This window comes from Coenobita brevimanus, chromosome 79, assembly GCF_032717465.1.
Source record: "Coenobita brevimanus isolate Jiangsu-jjx chromosome 79, ASM3271746v2, whole genome shotgun sequence".
NCBI lineage: Eukaryota > Metazoa > Arthropoda > Malacostraca > Decapoda > Coenobitidae > Coenobita > Coenobita brevimanus.
Genome location: NC_137032.1, coordinates 11,016,386 through 11,041,594, shown reverse-complemented (window position 1 = coordinate 11,041,594; position 25,209 = coordinate 11,016,386). Strand labels below are relative to the sequence as shown.

The window sequence follows — 25,209 nt, the reverse complement described above, 5'->3', positions numbered from 1 at the left end:
GGCTCCTTCTCCCTACTACCTGTCGGTTCTATGGCTAACCTCCTTCTGAGCTCTGCTTCCTAAATTCTGGTGTAGCAGGGGTCGTGTCACATGTGTTACACTGTTGTTCGAATGTTCTAGAAACCTGTGTGTGAGTATGTGTGTATGTGTGTGTATGGTCACTAGGCGCTGTCGTGTGCCTATAAAGCATTCCTTGAGTTAGAGTGTGTAAGCATGTTTAGCATTGCTCGATTCTCGCAGACACAATACCTCTGACTTGCTGCTTCTATCGGTCTGTCTATCTATCTATCTATCTATCTATCATGTTTTCTATAATTAATTGTATTTATAATATGGAGTCCTAACATTGCTCGGTCACGCTGCTGAAGGTCCTCCGACAGCAATCATCATTGACATATGCTAATCTTTTAGTACATAATATTGATTATAATATTGTATACATATAATATTCATCGTAAATTGCAATGATCTAGTAATATTACATTTTAAACAAGTTGTATACATATTTGAATAAAGGCAATGGTTGTTGTATGACATTTTGTAAGATGTGTATGTATAATAGACATATGCATATAATTGTGCAATGGTAATAGTGCTAGGTTATTACATTACATATTGAGTTATCCCTTTAGTAATGTCTAATATTTCACCTAACTTGTATGATGATTCTGGTAATACAGAATTGTGGTAAAATTGTATGATTATACATAATGTTGTAGTAACATTGTGGTAATACATAATTGTAACATAATAACAAAAATAATAATAATAACCATTATTCATGGAGAGACAGACTGACACATGAGGAAGTAAAGATGCGTTGTGGTGTGGATGTGGATGTGATAGTAAGCGTTAGGAGAAACACTATGAGGTGGTTTGGACATGCGGAGAGGATGGAGAGCGAGGGACTAACGAGGAGAGTATATGTGAGTGAGGTGCAGGGAGGGGGAGAGGGAGGGGGAGGCCAAGGATGATTATGGAGGGATGAAGTGTAGAGGTACATGAGAGAGGGGGGGTGTGAGCTGGGAGTGGCGGGGGACAGGGCGACATGTAGGTGATTTGTTTGTGGCCACCTTACGGGATTAAGGTGTCTGGCAATGGATAGATACATAGATAGATTATTATTATTATCATTATTATTATTATTATTATTATTATTATTATTTTTATTATTATTATTATTGTTGTTGTTGTTCTTGTTGTTATTATTATTATTATTATTATTATTATTATTATTGTTATTATTATTACCCGCCAGTCTATCATACATTTCCATTTTAACTCGTCAGGCGCGTAGGGGTCCTGGTCTAGGCTACTAAGTCCCAGTATTTAAGGTAAGGGTTGGCAGCATTTCTCGCCCCTGCCCAGCATTAAGTGAACATTAAATACCAACCATCCCACAGATGGAACCCTTTGGACCCATTTTGGTTGGATCACCATTCTTCAGTAGGCAATCAGCCGGACAGTTGTTTACTGGTTATCACTCAGTAATAAATGGCTTCTGGGAATACAGGAAACAATATTATTGTCATATATTGTACAGTCAACTGAAGGTTGCACTACGTAGAGTGAGTGGAAGATGATGTAGCAAACATTTCTCCAGCCAAGAGTTCCAGACGCACTGTGCTGTACGTAAAGAATAGGATAATTAAGTGTGGCAAGTTTCCGTGCGATATAATCCCATCCCTTTATAGTAATCACTGAATGCTCCAGTATCTTGAGATTCCTGCTTGATACTGTTTTTTCCGGTATGTGTAATATTTCGTTGATTGTCTAGGCATTACTTTATATCCTAGCAAACGGCATCACACCTCAGTCGTCTCATGTATGATTTGAAGCCTCGTTGGATTAACATTCTTCGAGAACGAAAAAAAGCATTCATCCCACAGGCCAAGGATGTACTAGTTCCAGCCCTATAAAAATAGGTCGAGTAGCACCGCCAGCAACATCTTGTATCATATCGACCTCCCCCCCCCCCTGTGGCGGGGGGGACACAGTCTGGCCGCACTATGGGGTGGTACTACTGCTCTGCGGCCAGGTTGTGTCAGGAAGAATACTGCCACGGTATTCCTTGCGTGTCGTAAAAGGAGACTGAAAGGGGTTGGGTGAGGGGACTGGGGACCCCCTCCTCTGTTTTTTTAGTTCCTAAAAAGAGACAGGCCAGAGAAAGGGATGGGGGATGGAGTTATCCCCGTACCCTGAAGATTGGGTCTGTGAATGTGCGTGGATGTAGTACGATTGAGGCTAAAAGGGAAGAGATTGAGAGAATGTTTGTGAGAAAAAAGTTGGATGTGTTAGCTTTGAGTGAAACGAAGATGAAAAGGAAGGGTGAGTTTATGTTTGGAAGTGTGAATGGAAGATTGAAAGGTGTTGATAGAGGAAGGGCAAGAGAAGGTGTGGCCTTGTTAGTGAGTCCGGAAATTCAGCAGTGTGTGATTGAATGAAAGGAGGTGTCATGGAGACTGATGTGGGTGAAAGCGAAATTTGAACGTGAGTTGTGGGTGTTTGTGAGTGCATATGGGCCTGGTAGTGAAAGGGATGAAGAAGAGAAGGAGTCCTTCTGGAATGATGATGAGTGTCTGTAGAGTTTTGGAGCGAATGTGAATGTGGTAATGATGGGAGATCTGAATGTTAGAGCGGGAAATGTAGCAGTTGAAGGTGTAGTTGGTATGCATGGTGTGCCTGGAAGAAATGAAAATGGGGAACGAATGATAGGAATGTCCGTTGAGCGAGAGATGATGATTGGAAATACCCTGTTTGAGAAGAAAGATATTTATAAGTATACATGGATGAGACAGGAGGGTGGAAGGGTTGTTGATAGAGCATTGATGGACTATGTGGTTGTTTCCAGGAATGTAATAGGAAGATTGTTGGATGTGAGAGTTCTGAGAGGGGAGGGTGGAGGTATGTCTGACCACTACCTGATGGAGGGAAAGTTAAGAGTAAGTAAGAGATGGGTGAGAGCTAGGAGGGTTAGGTGTGGTAGGGAGGTTTTGAAAGTGAATTAGTTGGATAAAAGAGAGAAAATGATAGAGTATCAGGAGAAACTGAAAGATGAGTGGAACGCTGTGAAAAATCAGGAAAATGGCAGTGTGGAGGAGGAATGGCAGTTGTTTAAAAGTGCTGTGGTGGGGCATGCAGCAGAGGTGTGTGCTGTGAGACGTGTGGGTGGTGGTGTAAGAAATGGAAGTGAATGGTGGTGCGAGTAAGTATGGCTGTGGCTGAGAAGGAATGTGCATATGAAGTTTGGCTGCAGAGGAAGGATGAGGTGTCATATGAGAGATATAAGGAAAAGAGGAATAGGGCGAGAAGGGCTGTGCGTGATGATAAAGTGGCAGCAGATGAGAGGTGGGGTAGGCGGCTGACTGAGAATTTTCAACAGAATAAGAAAATGTTCTGGAAGCAGGTGAAAAGGGTGCGAAAGGGAGAGTCTGGGAAGGAAGGGCGAGTAAAAGCAGAGGATGAAAGGATGTTAATTGAGATGGATGCTGTAAGGAAGAGATGGGCAGAGTATTTTGAAACATCGTTAAATGTAGAGGAGGAAAGAGTGGCTGAGATTGTGGCCAATGGAAGTGTGCAAGGAATAAATGTGTTGGAAGAGTTGAATGATTTTTTGATCACGAAAGAGGAAATGGAGGAGGCAGTAAAGGAGATGAAAAAAGGGAAAGCTGCAGGTATGGATGGGTGTGCTGTGGAATGCCTGAAGGGTGGTAGAGTGACTATTGTTGACTTGTTAGTAAGATTGTTGAATGTGTGCTTTGTGAAAGGTATGGTGCCAATTGACTGGGCAAGTGCTTGTGTGGTCCCGTTGTATAAAGGCAAGGGTGATAAGTATGAATATACTAGCTTTAGGGGTATAAGTTTGTTGAGTGTTGTAGGTAAGGTGTATGGTTGAGTGTTAATTAAGAGAGTTAGAGAGGGTACAGAGGGAGTGATTGGTGATGAGCAGTGTGGCTTTAGGAGAGGGAGGGGATGCGTGGATCAGGTGTTTGCTGTGAGACAAGTGTGTGAAAAGTATTTAGCGAAAGGCAAGGATGTGTTTTGGGCATTCATGGATTTAGAGAAAGCTTATGATAGAACTGATAGGGAGGCTTTGTGGACTGTTTAAGATTGTATGGACTTGATGGTAGGTTACTAAAAGGGGTGAAAAGTTTTTATGTAAATAGTAGTGCGTGTGTAAGAGTGGGAAATGTTGTGAGTGATTAGTTTGTTGTGAGAGTGGGGCTGCGATAGGGATGTGTGATGTCCCCTTGGTTGTTTAATATTTATATGGATGGTGTTGTAAGGGAGGTGAATGCAAGTGGAGGTCTGAGTCTGGTGAATGTTGATGGTGGAGAGTGGAATCTGAAGCAGCTACTTTGCAAATGATACTGCACTGGTGGCTGATTCAGAGGAGAGATTGAGACAGTCGGTAGAGGAGTTTGGAAGGGTGTGTGAAAGGAGGAAATCGAAAGTAAATGAGAATAAGAGTAAAGTGATGACGTGTACGAGATTGTTAGATGGTAGGGGGATGAATATACAGTAGTTTTGAATGGTGAGTTGTTTGAGGACGTAGAGTGTTTTAAATATTTAGGGTCACTTGTTGCTGTGGCTGGAAGAATAGATGCTGAAGTGAAGTATAGAATGAATGAAGTAGGAAAGGTGTTGGGAGGAATGAAAAATATGTTTAGATGTCTTTCGCTTAGAATGGATGTAAAGAGAAGGCTGTATGTGGGTGTTGTGGTACCGATTGCGTTATATGGGGCTGAAACATGGAATATGGGTGTAGCAGAGAGGAAAAGTTTAAATGTAATGGATATGAGGTGTCTGAGGAGTATGTGTTGAGTGATGCGTATGGATCGAGTGCGAAATGATGAAGTGCGAAGGAGAACTAGAGTTGTTCGGGAAATGGCTGATAGAGTTGAGCAGAGGGTGTTGCGATGGTTTGAGCATATGAAGAGAATGGATAATGAGCGATTGGTGAAAAAGATAACTAGATCTGATGTGAGAGGTGTAAGACTGAAAGGGAGACCACGAATAGGATGGATGGATGGACAGGGTGAAGAGAGCGCTGGATGCGAGAGGGATGTCTGTTGAGCAAGGAAGAGTGGCTGTGCGTGACAGAAATAAATGGAGAGAAATTGTGAATGAATGAATAAATGATGACGCAGCCCTGAGGGGATATTCTCCCGCATTTGGTCTGATCAGCCAATCACGTCAGGTGCGGGTAAGGGGATGGGTCTATTATGATGTGGCAGGGGTAAACCAGCTCTGCTGTCGGGCCCTGCTGCGGATGTCACTGATTGCACTGCGCAGTTGACCCTTGTGCGGTGTGGTGCGGTGAGGATCTGTCCGTTCTCCCCTTTGGGGCTAAGATGCGAATGAATGTGTTTAAATGGATGAGTAAATGGGGAGTGTGTCGTCCTGTCTCGGCTGCTTCCCTTTCCTTGGGGGAAGCAGCCTATATATATAAATAGATAGATAGACAGTCCCTTGCAAAATTTCTGTTCCTCCTCCTGACCATTAGTAATCCAGAACATAATATTTGCCTGGGTAAAGGTACATGTAGTCACTATAATTTGCTGGGCTAATTACATAGTTACTATCAACTCACTGTTACTTTTAGTTACCATAGCTTATATAATGTTATGAGCCGTGTGGAAGGAAAAGGAACGAAATTTTTGCAAGCAATCGTACATCTATTCGTATTCATCTGTAACCTGATGGCTTAATCTTTCAATTCTCTACTCGCTTCTCACTCAGCTCATCACAACAGTCACTACAACAGTCATAGGATGTGGATTTGTCACAGCATCCCTCTGATAGATCTGTCTTTTTGGATAGATCTGTTGCTTACTGCTTCAAAAAGCTTAATCCTTCATTTTTTTTCAGCAGTCCACAGTCTTTCAACTATTTATTCCCTGACTTTCAGCAACATACAGCTCAATCCTTTATCATCTAACAGTATCTTTCATGTATCATTTTCTCGTGATATTTGTTGAGAGGAACATAATATCTTTATAGCTAAACCAGTCTCACATATGTTAAGTATACTCCGCCAACTCCATGCAAAATCTAACCCATTCCAATTGCTGATTTCGCTCTTACTGTATGGAGAATGACGCACATCTGTGGGTGGAGAGCTTACCACTTGAGTGCAATAGCACTGAGTTATGGGCATTTAGTGACAACTCTTATATACTAACTCCCTTCCACCTCCGTTTCTTCACTTGTTTTCTCTGTGTGTCTGTCTGTCTGTGTGTCTGTCTGTCCGTCCGTCTGTCTGTCCGTCCGTCCGTCCGTCCGTCCGTCCGTCTGTCTGCCTGTCTGTCTGTCTGTCTGTCTGTCTGTCTGTCTGTCTCTCTCTCTCTCTCTCTCTCTCTCTCTCACACACACACACACACACACACACACAATCAGTCATATATCTGTTGTAAGGAAGGTATTGGAAGGTACAGTTGCAGGTAGGATTCTAGATTATCTAGCATCAAATGAGTTATCATACGGCTCACACTACTACTTTAGGCAAAGGCGTTCTTGTCTGACTAATTATGATTGAATTCCTCCACTGTTTGCACTTTGAATATTACCAGTGCCGGGTAATCAGTATTCTTTTCATGGTCTTTGATATCAAGTGCCTCCTCAGTAGTTTATTGGAAAGCTCATGTACTGGGAATTTAGAGACAACTACCTAGATTGATTGATAAATGGTAGACCTTCTGGCACCAGTGAGTAATAGGCAATGAACAGGACATCAGTTGCAAGTGAAGTGCCACTTGATTTATTCCGAGTTCGATACTGTTTAACATTTACATCACTCATATAGATGTGGGCATCATCAGCCGAAATGTCAAACTTGCAGACAAAACAAAGGTACAGTGTACTGTTTCGTTATTCGAGAATACAGAATAACGAAATGGGGACTTGGATTATATAAAGGAACGAGCTGAATGGAGGGAAATTCTGTTCTACATGGATAAGCGCAATGTGGTGCAAAGTGGTCCTGCAAGTCTAAATAGCAACTAGTAATTATTAGAAAATGTCATTAGCATTGCTAACTTTCTGAAGGATCTGGATGTAATACTCAGCATTGATTTCACGTTCTCCAAACCATGCACTGAAGCAGAAGAAAAAGCACAAATGATTCTGGGCGCTTGAGCGGACAGCTATCTGGTGTTTTCAAAAGCCTCATGGATTTGAAAGCATGAACTACTAGCATATAAGAAGACCAACTCAGCAAGGAATCATAGTTGGAAGCTAAACCTGAAATGTTTCCTTCACAGTAGCCTACAAAAAAAGACTTCTTCACAAAAGATTTGTAATACCGGTACTTCGAATCTGCTGTCAGCAATGGTAGTTGATTGTTCCTCGTGAGAACAGTTCAAGACATGATGACGCAAAAATTGATTAGACCTATTTTAGAGGATGACTGAATACTTCTCCATTCCTGTAAATTTTCCTGCCTCTGCGTTTGTCCAGCGAGTTAGCCACGCGTACGCCATTTTCTGTGCCGTTGCTGCGAGCGGGAGAGGCGGGTTGTGAGAGCTTTCAGTATAGCTATACATTTCTCAGTCTTAGAGAGGGAACTTGTACAACTTCATTCTTGATACCTCCTCGACATGGGTCATTAGACCTCGATTCTCTCTCTCTCTCTCTCTTTCTTGTAGGTTAGGCTAATACTGTAGTCACAGTTCTGTTAGAGTATTTATTTGTACACCTTACATAACATTGACAAGAAATGCATACAGTTTGCTGTAATCGCTAAACCCTTTCCTGTGTCCAGCTTTCTGCTAATAATATTTGTCCGTACCCTGAATTTTATTTGTGCAACTCCGTAGCTCTTGACTTCATCAGTCTGTTTTTCAACCTCTTGGATCCTCAGTCCTCTAAATACAGTGAAGACATCAACTTTCTCAAGAAGGAACAAATATTTTTCTGGCTGCAACAATATATATATATATATATATATATATATATATATATATATATATAAAATCTAAACTTTTGAGAGTTTGGGGACCCAAGGCTTAGAGTAGCCAACAAAGTTTCAGGATCTACAGGTATGCTGTGTTGGGTAGATGCCTCTCTGATGTTCGGATCGTTATAGCTATAACACATGTCCTTCACCCAACTTGAGCAATAAATCACCAGCCCACCATCCTACGCTGCCTTATAAATCCTTGGACAATGCGATTTCATCAGCTTGGTTCCAAATTCTCTCCTCCCTCCTCCTTTATTACAGTCTCATTCTCTCACAATTGTGTGTGTGTGTGTGTGTGTGTGTGTGTGTGTCAGTGTGTTTAAGAAAATACGGCGCCTTAATTTTAATCCGGTATCACCTAGAATTGGTGAAATTGTAGTTGTAGGTGGGGGCGCTCACCATCCACTCACTCGATGTAGTGTTGCTGTCGGGTGTCTGCCCTTTCCTCTCCTCCATCCTTCTTTCCTTCCATCCTCTTCTGTCTTACTTTCCTTCATTCTATCCTTGTACTTCTGCCTACGGGTAACTTTACACTCACTCTTCTGTCTTTCCTTCCTTCATTCTATCCTCTTCCTTCTGCCTGTGGGTGACTCTGCACTGAGTGACAAGCCAAATGGTTTCTTGTACACCAGGAAACCATTTACTACGCTGGGTGGTAACCATATAACCAAATTTTGGCGCCTGGTGGTTTAGTGGGTAATTATTGCGCTCCAATCGGATTGAGCCGGTGAAGGTTTATATCCAAGGGATGGTTGGGGTTGATTGCTCATATAATGCCACTCAGGGATGAGTGAGGCTGGTCACTCTCATCTTAAATGTCGGGACCAACTGCCTAGCCCCGGGCTCCTACGCTCCTCATGGGGCAATGTAGGATTGGATAATAGATAGATAGATAGATAGTTAAGGTTCGCCTTATGGATTGACATATTGTCAAAGGTCCAGAGCATATGAACAGCCCAAATTATACATTTTTTTTTTTTTTTTACCAACCTTGTTAAAATGGTTGAGAGTAAGGCAAAAACGAAGGGTTTCAGTTTTCATAAAAATATATCAAACGTCAACCCGTGAATTTCTGTGGCTTAATAAAGTTACTGAGACCATTTTGATCTGATATGTGTCAAACTTTGTGTTTGACTGATATGAAGGGATTGACCTATTGCTCTGTGAACATAAGGTCGAAAGGTAACGCCATATGGGAAGGTCAAATTAAGCAACAGTTTTCCCTTGTAGACCAAAATATGTGAATGGATTTAGGGTATGACAAATAAAAAAGTGAAATTATATATTCCTTCGTCCTGTATTTAGTAGTACATGAGTTACTTCCAAAGCAGCCCCCTAGAATAATCACACTAGTTGTAACAGACACAAAGTCACTGACATATTTTAGTGACTTACATGGACCAACACAGTTCTCAATTCATACATGGGAAGAAATAGCTCATCAATTTTCTCTCCTTTTTGAAGCAAATGAATCCAAATATTGAAGTTCTTCGTCAAAACTAGGAATATAATTTCAGAATATTCCCTCACCAGAGTTCCACAGGGGTCAGTCTTCTCACCTTCACGTTTCAACTTGGTCTCCCACACCCAACCAACCCCTCCTCCTTCTGTAACAGTTTTGTCATACGCTGACGACTTGGCAACAACTTCACAATGCTTAGAGAGAGAGAGAGAGAGAGAGAGAGAGAGAGAGAGAATCATGAAGAGGATGGTATAGGGAAGAGGGCGAAATTTAAAGGATGCAAGGAGAGGAGGACACTGTAAATAGTGTAGTTGTTTACAGATGTCACGGTATTAGTAGCAGACTCAGAATCTGAAGTTCAGCAGCTAATACTGAGTGTGATAAGAGGAACTTTTGGGTGAATGGAGATTAGATCAAGGTGATCTCCATTCCATGCTCATATTTTCGCTGCCACTGTTTCACTAAAATTCTTCCTGTTATCTTCTTCCAACAACTTGTTTACTGTGAGCTCTGACCCTTCTACCTGATAAAATCTTTCACTCCGTCATTTATCCAAAACTATATTTTCTGTTAAAATTATATAGTGGTCTTATACTCCACTCCCTTTTCCTCTTATCTCTGCTCTCGGTATCAAAATTTCCCTCTTCCTTCACTCATTCACTCACGTACAAAACTCATCATTGTCCCTGTTCCTACACTGCCTTGCAGCTTCCCATTTACGCTGCACAACTTATCACACTGTGTTAAAAAAAGAAAATAATTGCAATACCTAAACTTCTTCCAGATAGAACGTAAAAAAATAAAAAAAATAAAAAAATAAAACCATTCACAATGTCATTCTCGCTTAGCATTTCAAAATTATATTGTACGTCCTCTTCGTCTTTATCACTTATTCTTGCATTCAAAATACCCATTAGATTTTCAGCAGATTTGTATCCTTATCTTACTTTAATAAATAAAGTGGATAGAATTCATTATTAGGAAAAGGCATCCACACGAGTAGGAAAACTGTTAATATTTTAAAAAATTTAAGCCGATTGATAAGATGGTTACTTTTGGTGGTGCACAGAACTTAGATGACAGAAGTAAAGAATGGTATGCGGCCTGCGGTCCTAATGGACCCAGGATCGTATCCCAGCTGGGTCAGGGAACAGTTTAAGGATTTGAATTTCCTAAAAAAAGGCAGACTTTCCTGATCTACCAGATGACCCGCCGACATGTTGTAAAAATACCCCCGCTAACACCATTACACCAATCCAGTATGAGACAGCCCTAGCATGTATTCAATATGGATGGTGGGTGTTAGTGCCGAAGTGGTGACATGTGGAGGTGTAGGAGGGCTAGTGGGCCTCGGAATGGGTCACTGCCCCCGAGAAATAGGCCCTGAAGCCTTTGCCCAGAGTCGGACAGGTAAAAAAAAAAAAAAAAAAAAAAACTTGGAGATCGGGAGGCAGCTGGTGCTGATACAATAAATGCCTTCCCTTCCCTTACCCAGTTGCCACACACACCTTAGTAACCATAGGTCCGCACCTCTCTATCTTCAGCCAGCTGCAGCACAGCATTTGCTGTCCCTCCCATTGCCTTCCACTCATCTTTCTTTCTGGTATCCTTGAAGTTACACTCAGGGTTTTCAACTGTCCATTTTTTTTCATAACCGGACCCAGCAGGAAGGAGCACTTAAAGAGTAGAACACCAGCACCCCCAGTGGGCATAAGAGCTAAACATGTTATTTTGCCCTTTGAGCATTATGTTCAACCATTTCTTCTTAAACTTGCATTTCTTTCGTCATATCTGTCATATCTGACCCTTAACCCTTCTAAAACGTTTGGCATAAATTGGATCAAACCTGATTGAACTGACCTCCCGTGACCATGACATTCCGACTTGCCCTGTAAGCTTGACACTTGAACGACTCTTCTGAAAATCGATTTCTTTTATCCTACTCTTACCGTTAACATTTCCACAAAATTAGGTCTAAAATGGTCTTTAAAAAGTATGTGGACCTTACTATGTGACCATGACCAAAAACCTACTAATTTCAAAATCAATAGGTCAACGCTTTCGATGATCTCCAGCCTTCCATCAAGTTTGGTCAAAATCGGATGAAGAGTGTTTAAGTGATTTCCTTCTCTCACAAACACACGGGTCGAAATTTGGCATTGTCCTTCGACCTCAGCCTTCGATTGATTATCTTCAAAATCAAATCTCTTCGTTCTTGCCTGTCTCTCAGCACTTCCACCAAATTTGGTTTAAATCTGATAAACAGTGTTTAAGCTGACCTAGCTAGGTCAATCTTTGATTTAACCTTGTGACCTTGACCTTAAACCTCTTGTTCCATAAGTAATACATCAACCCACTGTTTCACCCTCAACCGTTCCACCAAGTTGAGTTAGAAAAAGTCAGTTGTTCTCTCTCTCTCTCTCTCTCTCTCTCTCTCTCTCTCTCACACACACACACACACACACACACACACACACACACACACACACGTCAAACAAAATATAACATCCACTTTCGCTTTGCGAGAACGACTGTAAAATGTTTGTCTCTCCTTAATCTTCATAATCACTCTTCCAGGTCCTATTCCCAACACCATTTCATTCGTCTTCCTCTCAGTCCAGCAAATTTTTAATAACTCCTGCCCAACACAAATTTCCCATTACCTCAATTCGTCTCTCAGTTATGCCGCAGATGGTCTAAGCCTCCGATCCGTAGTGTAATATGGACGAAGTATGTATTGACACTTTTCTTCTCGTACCAGTAGATGCCATTCCATAAATAAATGTTTGGTCCTATCAAACGTCCTCTTCGCCAGTGCACGGAGAAATGATACAGGACATATAACCACCAGGTAAGTTTAGACGAAAAATGTATATTATATTAATGTGTCCATATTTATTATTAGCTGCAGGTAGCGAGTACAGTCACCGAGCTAACGTTGTCTTCATAATGAGTAAACACTTACTAAACAAGTGGTACAGCATTTTGAACAAGTAGTTCTTATGATTACTCTTCAGGTGCGTCACGGAAGAAAAAAATAACATTTAGCATCAAATCAAGCCGCCCTCCCTCTCAGTAACAGCCTGTATGATTACCACAAAGGGTCAGCACAAGCTCTGCTGCTTGACCGTCACCCCAGCACAAACTATCACCTGAGTACTTCACCAATCCAGCTGTGAGACTTCAATTTCTCAGAGCCAATTAGGCCACTATTTCTTGTTTGATGAATTTACTAAACAATTTACCCACTGCTGTAACAAAAGTTGAACATTTATTATGAAATTAAGGTAGTTTCTTACCCTTCACGCCTAGGGGGAGTTTCCAGGAGCGGGTAAAACAGTCTGGCGATAACACGTGTAAAGTACCCTGTATGCACTATAAGTTGTAACCCCATGTATACGGCTGAACTGACACTACAAATTATAGAAAAATAATTTTGACATTCACAACACTGAAACTGCATATAATAGCGACTGTCTTGTTAGGATATCATAATTATCTTCGACCTATCGAAATCTTCCAGGACTAGGTATATATGTTTACAGTTGGAGGAAAGTACCATGTATGTCTTAGATTATTCTTTTCAAAATTATTTTATATCACAATGTCACAAAAATACCCATTCCTTCGATTCACTGATGTCATGCCCTGCGTGAATTCTTGCCTTTTTGTATATTCATATAGTTGCTTATGTGTCAGATTCACATCCACCCATTACACCACCATTGTCGAAGGATAGCTAAGGTTAGGTGTACATGTGGTAGATCTCTCAAGGATATATTTGTGGAATGCGAAAGAAACATCTTCAGCACCATATTATCCCATTAATTCCTGCTTTACCACCTTAATTACAATCTATGAGGCAATAAACCATTTGGGTGAATCAGGCTGAATATCATGAGGACCAAACCTCCAAGACGCATCTTGTCATATTAGCCCTCAGTTATGTAACGGATGTCATGATCACTTCATTTTTAATTGAGATATTATCCTAACCCCTTAACCAAAGTTGTAATACCTTTGCCTTCGCTTTATGCTTTGTGAAACTGGTTCAGGTAATACTCCAGTTATAGCGTTTCTTGAAACAGAAGCCTCATCAATTTCTGAGAGAGAGAGAGAGAGAGAGAGAGAGAGAGAGAGAGAGAGAGAGAGAGAGAGAGAGAGAGAATATGTAATTTTATAGAAAAAAGGTAAGGGGATGAGTCTGTTATGATGTGGCAGGGGTAAACCAGCTCTGCTGTCGGGCCCTGCTGCAGATGTCACTGATTGCATTGCGCAGTTGACCCTTGTGCGGTGTGGTGCGGTGAGGATCAGTCCATTCTCCCCTTTGGGGCTAAGATGCGAATGAATGTGTTTGAATGGATGAGTAAATGGGGAGTGTGTCATCCTGTCTCGGCTACCTCCCTTATCGGGGGATTGCGAGTTCGAGCCTCGCCCGGGCTGCCGTGCCGGGAGTGGTAGCTCGCTCCTGTAACCCTAGCGGGGCTATATAGTCCAATACAGGGCTTAGCTCGGGGGAACTCCATTTCTCTCATTTTCTCCTTGGGGGAAGCAGCCTAGGTATATAGATAGATAGATAGATAGAAAAAAATTGTTAAATAAAGAAAATAAATCATTATATAATTATGAGAGATGGTTCGGCCACCTGGCAACCCTGCCGAACCATCCCTCACTTCAAGTGGCCGAATCATCCCCCATGTATAAAGATGTACACATGGCGCCCCGAAACCCAGAGTTCATAAGCTGTTCGAGTGTTATCTACTCTCACATCACCTATAGACAATAAATGATATTTGCACTATATATGGATAACAACCCTGAAGTATTAATGGAGCTACTGCTTACGTTGGATCACCGAAAAAGTACATAGGGGTCATGAAAAATCATAAAATCTAACCTGATGTTGCTGTTTCCCGGCCAACCAAAACAAAAACACATGTGCCATTTGTCGGCAAGATCACGCAACTTCATGTGAAATCTCAATGATCTAGGTCCCCTACATTATTCAGGAAGGCCAGTGGCCGAACCATCCTCCTGGCCGAACTATCACTGCGCTCCCCTACTCCCATCCATTGTTGACAATTTAGCCATTTCTCCCCGTTCTTGACTCCCCTCCCTACCTCCCCTCCATTACCCTCTCATCTCTCCTGCTCGGCCGTGCTATGCTAAGTAAATCTTCCCTGGAATTTTCCACTGATTTCATTCATTGAAATAAGCCCTATGCCCTATTCTTATACCAAATAATATATACAAAAAAGAAATAAGGTAAGTGATAGTGCCATACACCTGGAATTGTCTAATTATCACCTGACAACACCTCATGTGCACTCGTTCGCTAATTTTCGCTGTTTATTTCCCCTTGAAATATGCTGTATAATCTATTCTCGTAATAAAAATTTATATAAGAAAGGAAGGGAGAAGCCTAAGTGATATTTACATTCACCTGGAACTACCTAATTTATTATGTATTGTCTAGATTTCCTCCCAATCATTTCATAGCATATATATTAGCAGCTGTCACCACGCTGACATTGGCAGCATTGCACTCCCCCTAGGCGGCTAGGCCACCACACTGTATTCAGTTTACTGTCGTCTTTCAAGGTGAAAGCACATCGGATTCGTGCCTGTCCAATTCCGCCGCTTTTTAGCCCCATGCAAAGGGCCCTGTGACCTCTACCCCCTACTAAACGTTGTGTGGAAAGGGGTAAAGGGCTAAGTGACTGCTGTGGAACGTCAACTGGCTAATCTGTCAATGAAAATGATAGACAGTGACTATGATCTTTCTGGTGAGTAAAACAGTACAAGTGGAAATGTAAATAATGTGTAAATAATGTGTAAACAGCAAGAGAAAACAATGAATGTAAATATAAGTGAACAGTGGATAATAGTTTTATAAGTTACTGCAAGTGACAGTGCATAACACAGTTAAATAAAATAGATATGTAAATAATGAAAATAAAATAGAGAATATAAATAGAAATGTAAATGAGTAGTAATATAAGAATAAGAGTATATATACTAGGAGTACTGAAAGTGAAAGTTTCATGCTAGCATGTATGAATACTATGAGTTATGAAAGTGGAAGTGAAAGTGACAGATTCACTCTCAACGCTAGTATACAGGACGAGAAAGTGAATGCTACTTATTTTACTGAAAGAGAAAATGAATGCCTACAGTGACAATAAACTACTATTACTGAAAGAAACTTATGGATAAAGACTGCATATATATATATAAGTGTTATATAGTAATAGAAATATAAAGTGTGAGTGTTTTTATGAATAATAAATGACAGAACACCAGCGGCGAACGAGTGCAAGTGGGAAGGTCAAACGCGCTCGTAATTTTCATTGCTTTCACAGTGTTATTTTTTTTTTTGAGTATGGATTCCAAACTATTTCAGAATCATAGAATAGTGTTTCTAATGATAATATCAGGCTGTGGTAATCATATTACGGGTTGTAGGGAAGTGTAAAGTGGAGACTTCGTTACCCAACTTCAGAGGTCTCCACAAGTCCTACGGTACTCGACGAAGGCTCAACAAACATCCCAGGAGAAAGCTGAAGGTATGTGCCATATGCATACGCGGTACGTAATTTTAATATTCTAGGACTAATAACTGATTTTTGGCAAATATTTTTAGAGAGTCTGTCGGAGCTCGAATATGCCTGCGAGACACGCAAGTCAAGCAAAAACAACCCCGTGGTTTAGGGGAGAAATTTGAAGAAGAATGGGTAACTATTTTGTAAATTCACTATAGAAAACAGTGACATTTTCAAGTCCATATTGAGAAACAAACGTATCATAGCTCGACTGTTAATCGACTGGAGTGTTTTGGGGTGATGACAACGTCCCGTCGACCAAGAAGGGTGAAAAGGTGCATGACCCATCTTGATGGCATCATGGTCTTCAGTCCGGGACTGTACATTTTGCTTCTTTGTAATAACTAATATTACCTTTTTTTCTTCATTTATCTTCAAACCCGGTCCTCACTGTGTCCCCCAGATCAGTCAAAAAGTCATAGTTGTTTTCTTGCTTCTGTAATTAGCACTATACTGTAATAGCGGCATATCTCATATTACTTTTCCATTATCCTGCACTGAAGCTATCCATACCATCAGCTGCTCTCATTATCACCTTTCTGTACGACTGATATACAAAGTACCCAATGCATACCCATAAATAATAAAATGTAGTTAATTAAGAAAATGCAAAGAACAGTTAATGGGAAAATGTCAGAAACATTGAAAGGATGCAAAAGGCTGATATTATGCTTCTGAGATAAAGAAAAAAAGTAACCTGGTTGATGCAAAATGTGTTGGAAAATAAGTCTACGTATTGCTAAAAATAAAGTTTATAGAAGAACAATGATTATAGAAGCAAAACAGATATTAGAGCAGAAAAGCTAGTCACTGAAGGATGATATGATAAAGGATTTGTGGACCAATCATTTGTGGTATCAACAAAAAAAAAAAAAGTTAGACTTTGAAGCCTTTGTCATAAAAGACTTTGTAACTCCTTTGTGGTTACTTGTAGTTGAGTTTTATATATATATTTGACTTGTGGGTGAGCGGTTGTTATATTTGAGTAGCTTTGTAAGTAGATAATCTTCTTTCCCATTTGTCATGTAGTGACAGGAGAGGTAAAGAATAGTATGGGACTATTTTTATTTGTCTTGGAAATATTAACAAAGTCTCTCACACAGAGCGGAGTATAAAGTAGAGTTCCGCTAGCTATCTCTCTGTCTCGCTCTCTCCGTCTCTCTCTCAAGTTGCTAAGCCCTTCCTCCTTCTGACCTGCCTGTTCTATGGCCTGTCTCCTTCTGAGCTCTCTTTCCTAAATTCTGGTGTAGCAGGGGTTGTATCACGTGTGTTCCTTGTGAGTGGAAAGTTCTAGAAGCCTGTGTGTGAGTATGTGTGTGTATGGTCACTAGGCGCTGTCGTGTGCCTATAAAGCATTCCTTGCGTTAAGAGTGTGTAAGCATGTTTAGCATTGCTCGATTCTCGCAGACACAATACCTTCTATCATCTGACTCCCTGCTTCTATCTGTCTCTCTATCTATCTATTTATCTATCTATTATGATTTGTAATTATAATATGGAGTCCTAATACCTTAAGGGAAAAATTACGTGGTATCTAGATGAATATATAAAGTATCAGGCCTATTAGTATCAGGCTGGGAACCGTTTTTCTTCACCTGTAATCACCAATATACAGTATGTAAGACCACATAATTTACTTAAGTCTTCATTTCTTGTTTATTGCCGATATGCATGTAGATAGTTATCAATGACGATAAAAACAGATGAAGAAAACAAATATTCGTAGAGTTTTCACACAAAGAAGAACAGCAAGAAATTCATTGCATCAGCCTTTTTACCATCTCAAAGTGGACAACACAAATAATCCATTCAGGAAACTCTTGCATTCTCAGACCTTCCTGTGGTGGTGGTGTCAGCGTGGGATGCAGACGACGAGGCAGACGGCACCAACGCGCGCCTGACATATTCCATCGAGAAGAATGTGATTGATGAGATTTCCGGCGAGGCCATCTTCAGCATGGAGCCTGACACTGGCCTCGTGAGGACGGCCCTCTGCTGCCTGGACCGCGAGACCACGCCACAGTACACCATCCAGGTGGTGGCATCTGACGGCGGTGGATTCAAGGGTGAGTGTCTTTGTGCATCACAAGATTAAATATTTTTGCAATAAATGGTCATGTATATATATATATATATATATATATATATATATATATATATATATATATATCCATCCATCATCCAATCCTACATTGCCCCATGAGGAGCGTAGGAGCCCGGGGCTAGGCAGTTGGTCTCGACATTCAAGATGAGAGTGACCAGCCTCACTCATCCCTGAGAGGCATTGCATGAGCAATCAACCCCAACCATCCCTTGGATATAAACCTTCACCAGCTCAATCCAACTGGATCGCAATAATTACCCACAAAACCACCAGGTGCCAAAATTTGGCTATCTGGTTACCACTCAGTGTAGTAAATGGTTTCCTGGTGTACAGGAAACCTTTTGGCTTGTCACTCAGTGTAGAGTCACCCACAGGCAGAAGGAAAAGGAAAGAATGAAGGAAAGAAAGACAGAAGAGGGAGTGTAAAGTCAACCGTAGGCAGAAGGACAAGAAAAGAATGAAGGAAAGAACAGAAGAGGATGGATGGATGGAAAAGAGGAAAGGGCAGACACCCGATAGCAGCACTATATATATATATATATATATATATATATATATATATATATATATATATATATAATGCTATGTGTGTGTGTGTGTGTGTGTGTGTGTATAGTCTGTTTGACTGGGTTTTCCGAGATCCCATTTATAATAAACAAGTATTTCTTCCCATGAATTACATTCCTTAGAAACCCAAGCCAATGATGTCACCAAAAATCTCCAATCTCCTAATTATTTTTAAGGATTTCTTACATCTCTGAAATACATTGTAAAAGGAAAGAAACGTAATCAATTGTCAATAAGTTCTAGTAAGCAACAGTAACTCTAGACTCATATAAAAATAATGAGGGGTAAAGTCGCCCGTTCTGAAGGTTGGAACGTTGAATTCAGCGCTTCTAGCAAGTATTCTATATGGTTCGACCCACTGAAACCGGCTCGACTCGGCTCGAATCAGCCCGATTTGAAACGTGTTGGCCTCAGTGACCTACAAACAAAATTACAGAATTACAAGCTAGCTCTAATAATGCTTTTAAACAAAAGTAAGAAGAGTTAAAAGTTTTACCTTACCCTCTATATACCAGTCATGAAAACTTTGACCAGATAATGATGGGATTCGGTGCCGAACTGCAAAAGATAATTACTTAAGTGGATATAATCAGTGCTTTGATTGTGCAGTATATAGTGCATTTAATATCCCACCACCACATTACCACACTACTGATGCTAAGCCACAATATGATCACAACACACCAGTGCCGTGGCACTGATCATACTTCATAACTGATGCATGACATCAAAACGTTATCGAAACAAAACTTCTTAACACAACAGTGACACTCTGCTAAGCCACTGTATCAGCAGTATCACGCTACCTAACCAGCCTTGTTATTTTTTACTTTTGCACAGTGAACCACTCCACCACCGACGATGAACACTTCACCATTGGTCTGACACACGGTGTACAGTACCACAATACTATAGCCTCTTCGATCTCATCTGAGAGACTAGCCTTAAACTTTTGAAAGCTGGCAGCTGATTAATAGTCCAAGAGCATTCATTAGTAATGACGCTTTTTAAAATTATTATTATCATTATAAAAGTTACAATAGCTGTTGTACGATAATATTGCTCAACAAATTATTGTACGTAGTTATTCACATAGATTAATTTAAAAACGGGACCTTACAAAGTTTAATAGATGGTCTAGATACATGTGGAATTTTGAATTCTCGGGACAAATATAAACACGTCCTGGTAAAGTTTTATGAGTCCTTTTTTATTTTTTTTTCTCATGTTCAGGCAAATTATGCCATTACTGCGATAGTTTATACAATCTATCCTGGCAAAACATCGGAATTCTAATGAAATATGACATATTCCATGAATTTTGATGATTGATAGACCGGGGGGAGGGAGGGGAGGTAGGCTTTTCGTGGGATGTCCCACTTGACTAGGCAACGAATATATGAATTTCTTCGAGAGCGTTCTGCTCTCCCATCAGTTCGCATTATATTTTTGATTTTCGTATGATCAGTTAGCTTTCTATCTTATCAGTTTCGAATATCTAGTTACAACTTACAATAGACCTATGACAAATTATGGGCTGCGGCACATTTTAATATGACGGTGATACTTCAGCTTCTTCACCTGTGTTTACCAGTCATTTTTCATTGGAATTCCGATGTTTTGCTAAATTAGATTTTACAGACTATCGAAGTAATGACATAATTTACCTGAACATGAGAAAAATTTCAAGGTACTTGTAAAACTTTATGTGGAAGTGTTTAGATTTGTTCCGAGAATTCAAAATATCACACGTATCTACACCATCTGATAAATTTTGTAAGGTCGCGTTTTTATATTAATATGTGTAAATAACTATATATATTTTATTTGGGCAATCTTATTGCCAAACGATTATTGTAGCCCTCAATTAAAAATAATTTGATATGCGTTGTTAATAATTATGATTGTACTCGGACAACCAATATCAGCTGCCAACTTTCAAAAGCTTATGTTCGTGTCTTCTCAGATGTGATCGGATAGGCTATAGTATGCTATAACCTTCCACCTGCACCATACAGTTGCATCTTAAAATGTACGGCAGAATGATAGCCTACATCGGATTTTCACTCGTTATAGATTATGTTTCAAAACATTGTAATAGTCTTTTTTTTTTTTTTTTTTCCAATACCCATTGCAGGTCGATTGAAGTGTGCAGTACTTTTATCTCGATGAAGTTACTAGTAAGCACTCAGCGTCAGAGCTAATGCAGTATTAGATTTGTCGCTACATAATTATACTATCCACACACCATATCACACCATACTACAGTATCGTAATGTCTGAGCACCAGAAACACTGGCCCTACCATATTACACCACCACACAGCAGTAACACACAACTACACCTCACCACACCACCAGTCAAAACTTTTACACCACAACACTACAAAACATCAACATTCAACACCATCATACCATACCATTGCACAGCACTATCATATCACCATACCATAACAGCGCGTTACAGTATGACATCACCATACTACATCACTACACTGTAGTTTTAACCAGTAAAACACATCATCCACACCACTGCACGGCACTGTTCTATCACCATTCCACAACACCGCGTTACATTATTACATCCCCATACTATATCACTACACTGTTCTGTTAACCAATATAACCCATCATTCACAACACTGTTACACCACCATACCACACCACTACAAAACGCTATTATTCCACCACATTACACCGCTACATGACACTGTTACATCATCATTTCACAGCACCACATAAAGCTTCTGTATTACACCACGATACCGTACCATCACAGTACAGTTACACCACCATACCATTTAACACTGATACACCACTATACCATGTCACCATACGACACATTTATACCACCATACCACACAATGATACGGCGCTATTACACCACCATACCATATAGCACTGATATATCATTATAGTGTATAATCACGCGGCACTATTACACCAACATAGCACACCACCACACACTGTACCATCATACCACACTACCACACAACACTGTTATTCCTCCATGACATACTTTCATGCTTCAGGTAGCCTACTCTACCAAAATCAAGGTTTAAAATTCAGAATACTATCCAACAGTGCTCCGCAGGGTCCAGCCCCCTCTCCCTGACTATTCAGTCTTTTTCCTCTACAACCTGCCAGTAACAGTACTGTCCCATGTCGACTACATGGCAATAGCATCACAGCATTCTAAATTTCAGTTAGCACCAGTCCACCTTCAACTATAGTAAAGCTCATGGAAAACTGGCTGAGACAAAACAGAATGGCAACCTCGCTAACCACATCAACCATTACCCTCTACTACAGGCAGACATAAATATCAGATTTATCCACACGTCCCCAACCTTTACCAACCACTCACACTGGAATGACACCCTCAAATTCTTGGACTTACTTTGGTCACACACGTGGCCTTTCTTCACCACACAAGTAACATCATTGCAAATGTGTCTAGTAAATTCAGTGCCTTGAAAACACTCACAAACAGTTCTTTTAGAAAACAGAAAGAATTCCTGAAAACTGTTTAAAAACAATTTATTAGAAAAAAAATAAATCATGCTAGTCCAAGCTGGGTCCCACCCTTAAACACAAACATAGATGCGCTTTAGAAAACATCAAACGAGACACTACGGATTATAACAGAATGCACCAAACCCAGAAACATCGGTCACTTATAGAAAGAAACAAAATTACTTCCAATATCAAAAGAATATGAGAAGCACACAGTTCATTGCTTCAGTTCATGACCTAGTCCTCCCTTGCAACTTCCTGTTGCATCAACCTGTCCATAAAGAAACTTGAAAGAAGAAGCGGTGCCGAGGCACAACCAACTCGTCCCGGAAGTCATTTTAGTGCTGACGTGAAAACGCAACAGGATATCTAGTCATATACGCCACATATCAAATAAGGAGCAAACCGGGTGAAAGTTGACGATTTTATGCCCATTTGAAATTTTAGGCCTGACCGACCTGACATTGACCCCCCCTCCTGCCAACTGGAGGGTGACCTCCTTGATGTAATGAGACATGTTATAGGATGCAGATTTGAAAGATGGTTTCATGTCGATATGATGAATTCGAAAGGAGTTACGGTGAAAAAAAAACTTTTTTTTTTTTTTAAATAAAGAAACATTTTTTTTGGCCTACAGTCTGGGCCTTGGCTCAGTTTGCCCCAAAATTTAATCAGGTGATCAGAAGGTCTTAACCCATTATTCCTGTAATTTTAGAAAAAATCGCACTAGTAGTTTTCGCGTAAAGTTGTTAACAGACAGATAGACAGACAACAAACAGACAAACTGAGTGAAAACAATACCCGTAATACTGTGCAACACTACACAGGGTATTTCAGCAATATCACCCTTCCCCACTCTACACTGCATTTCTAAAATAAATACATACATACTGTACATACTTAGCCACCACAGCCAGTCAAAACCTTCAGCCAAACAGACTCAAGAATCACCATCAGACATACATCCCTCAGAAACTTCCCTTTCCAGAGAGACACGAGAGCACCAAGTCAGACTGCAATGTGGCCATCACACTTCCCTGCTACTGGTACAATACCAACACAAAATACAAGCCAAAACAGCCCACTTTCTCCACACTACAGTGAAACCCAAACAACACACCACACTTACCGTATGCACCACACTATCACACCACACACAGCCCTTCAATATAACTTCAACAAAAGGCCTCTGGGAGCGACCAGTCGAAGTCACCAATTTCCTGCTGACTACTAGGTTCACAACGAGATGCGCCTGGGGAAGTAGTAACAACAAAACAACCACACTGCAATGTTATACGACCCTACCACACCGCCACAGAACACAAATACATAACAATACGAGACCACTACACAACGCAATTATATAGCCACAGATTATTAGGCCGCCACACAAAACTGCCAGACAGTACTGCTATACCACCATACCACATTTCTGTAACGTCCCACTACGTCGTTAATATTATACCATTTCACCATACCACTGCACATCACTGCTATACCAGTATAGAAAAACATTAAGCACTAGTACCTCCCGGGGCTGACAAGGAGCCTACGCGCTGTGTACCTTGGATGGAGCGAAGTAGCTGTGGTGTCTACCGGGATGCCAAACCTCTTCATACCTCCTGGCACCTCGCCGAGGGAAGGACACTGCTCCGATCCTGGTGTGGTGCACTCTACCATAAGAGGGGGCCGGATCCCTGCACAGTGTATATACTGTACTGTTCCTGCTGGACGGCCCTACAAAAGCAGTTGCTTTCCTGTGGTCGATAGGACTGCTCGGTCAAACAGACCGAGGTGAAGCAACAACAACAACAATACCATAACACCAGTGGAGATTCAAGAAATATTTTCAGGGGGGCCAAAATCCCCCAGATTTCCCCAATATCCAATATGTGTGCCAGAGGGAGCATCAAGGAACCGGCATTCTATCCTTGCTCAACTGCTTTGAATGTGTGTTGTTTTATTGACCTGAGTGCTGTTCCTCTGACTATGGTCCGTAGTGCTAAGTGCTTGAACTTGAGTGTTAGCAGTTTAACCTTGAGTATCAGCTCCCTGATCCTGAGTAGCAACCTCTTGAATTTCTTATTCCCTGAGCTCTTGGTGTATTATCAATAGACATCCACGAATATGCCTGAAACACAGGAATGTCATAAACTCCTGTCACTGAATCGTCAACCTTTGGTGAATACTCGTAATCTGGCATTAAAACAGTATTATATTCATAAGGGTATTATAGCTTACAGTCAGGCCATCGCATTCTTCACAAAAGTACCGATCAAACTCTCAGAGAACCGTACCTTCCAAAGACCTCGGCACTCTATCAAGATTTTTTAACGTCCCGCCGTATACACTGTTTTGAAGTTTGTGTACTGTGCCTCCCCAACTTTTTGTGTTCTCTCGCACTTACTTACTCTACAGTTGCATTACATTTGCTTCTAATTTCTATATATATTCACTGTGCTTCCATAGCTGCAGTATGATTTCCTTCTTCCATTTTGTTACCTGATCTTCACTCTGCATTCCTAAGTCTATTAGCCTGTCATATCTTCGCTATGCTAGTGTGCTTGCATCCCTCCACTGTGCGTCATATGCTTTGCAGTACTTCCCTACCTTCAGTTCATTTCCCTGTCTTCACTGCAATGCCATACCACTGTATTCTCCACCTCTGTTGTATTTCAGCAATTTTACCAAGCTTTGTACTCTCCTGCCTTCACTCTTCCTTGAAAACAAGGAGGTAATAATGAAAGATATTGTTCACATTTTCACGTAAAGCCTTACCTAAAGGAAGGGTAAAATGACAGTGGAACACTAAATATACAGCAAGGCCCGTTAAGTTTTATCTCTTCATGGGGTGATGCCAGATAACATTTTATAAAATGTAAATTTCCCCCCAAATATTGCCAGTGGTGGCACCCTGCTCTCTCTGACCCCCCGTCACTGACTACACCACCCCATTACACCACTCCATTCCCTATCCCAACATTAATACGCCACAATAC

At 40.8% G+C, this 25,209-nt stretch overlaps 1 protein-coding gene across 1 annotated transcript in view; it reads left to right on the top strand.

Annotated features, from left to right (window-relative positions):
* LOC145409023 (putative neural-cadherin 2) overlaps window positions 1–25,209 on the top strand; it is a 532,112-nt gene that overhangs the window by 212,167 nt on the left and 294,736 nt on the right. Inside the window, exon 8 of the mRNA XM_080279591.1 lies at window positions 17,857–18,090. Coding sequence (XP_080135717.1) covers window positions 17,857–18,090 — 234 coding nt within the window. The remainder of the gene's footprint in view (window positions 1–17,856; window positions 18,091–25,209) is intronic.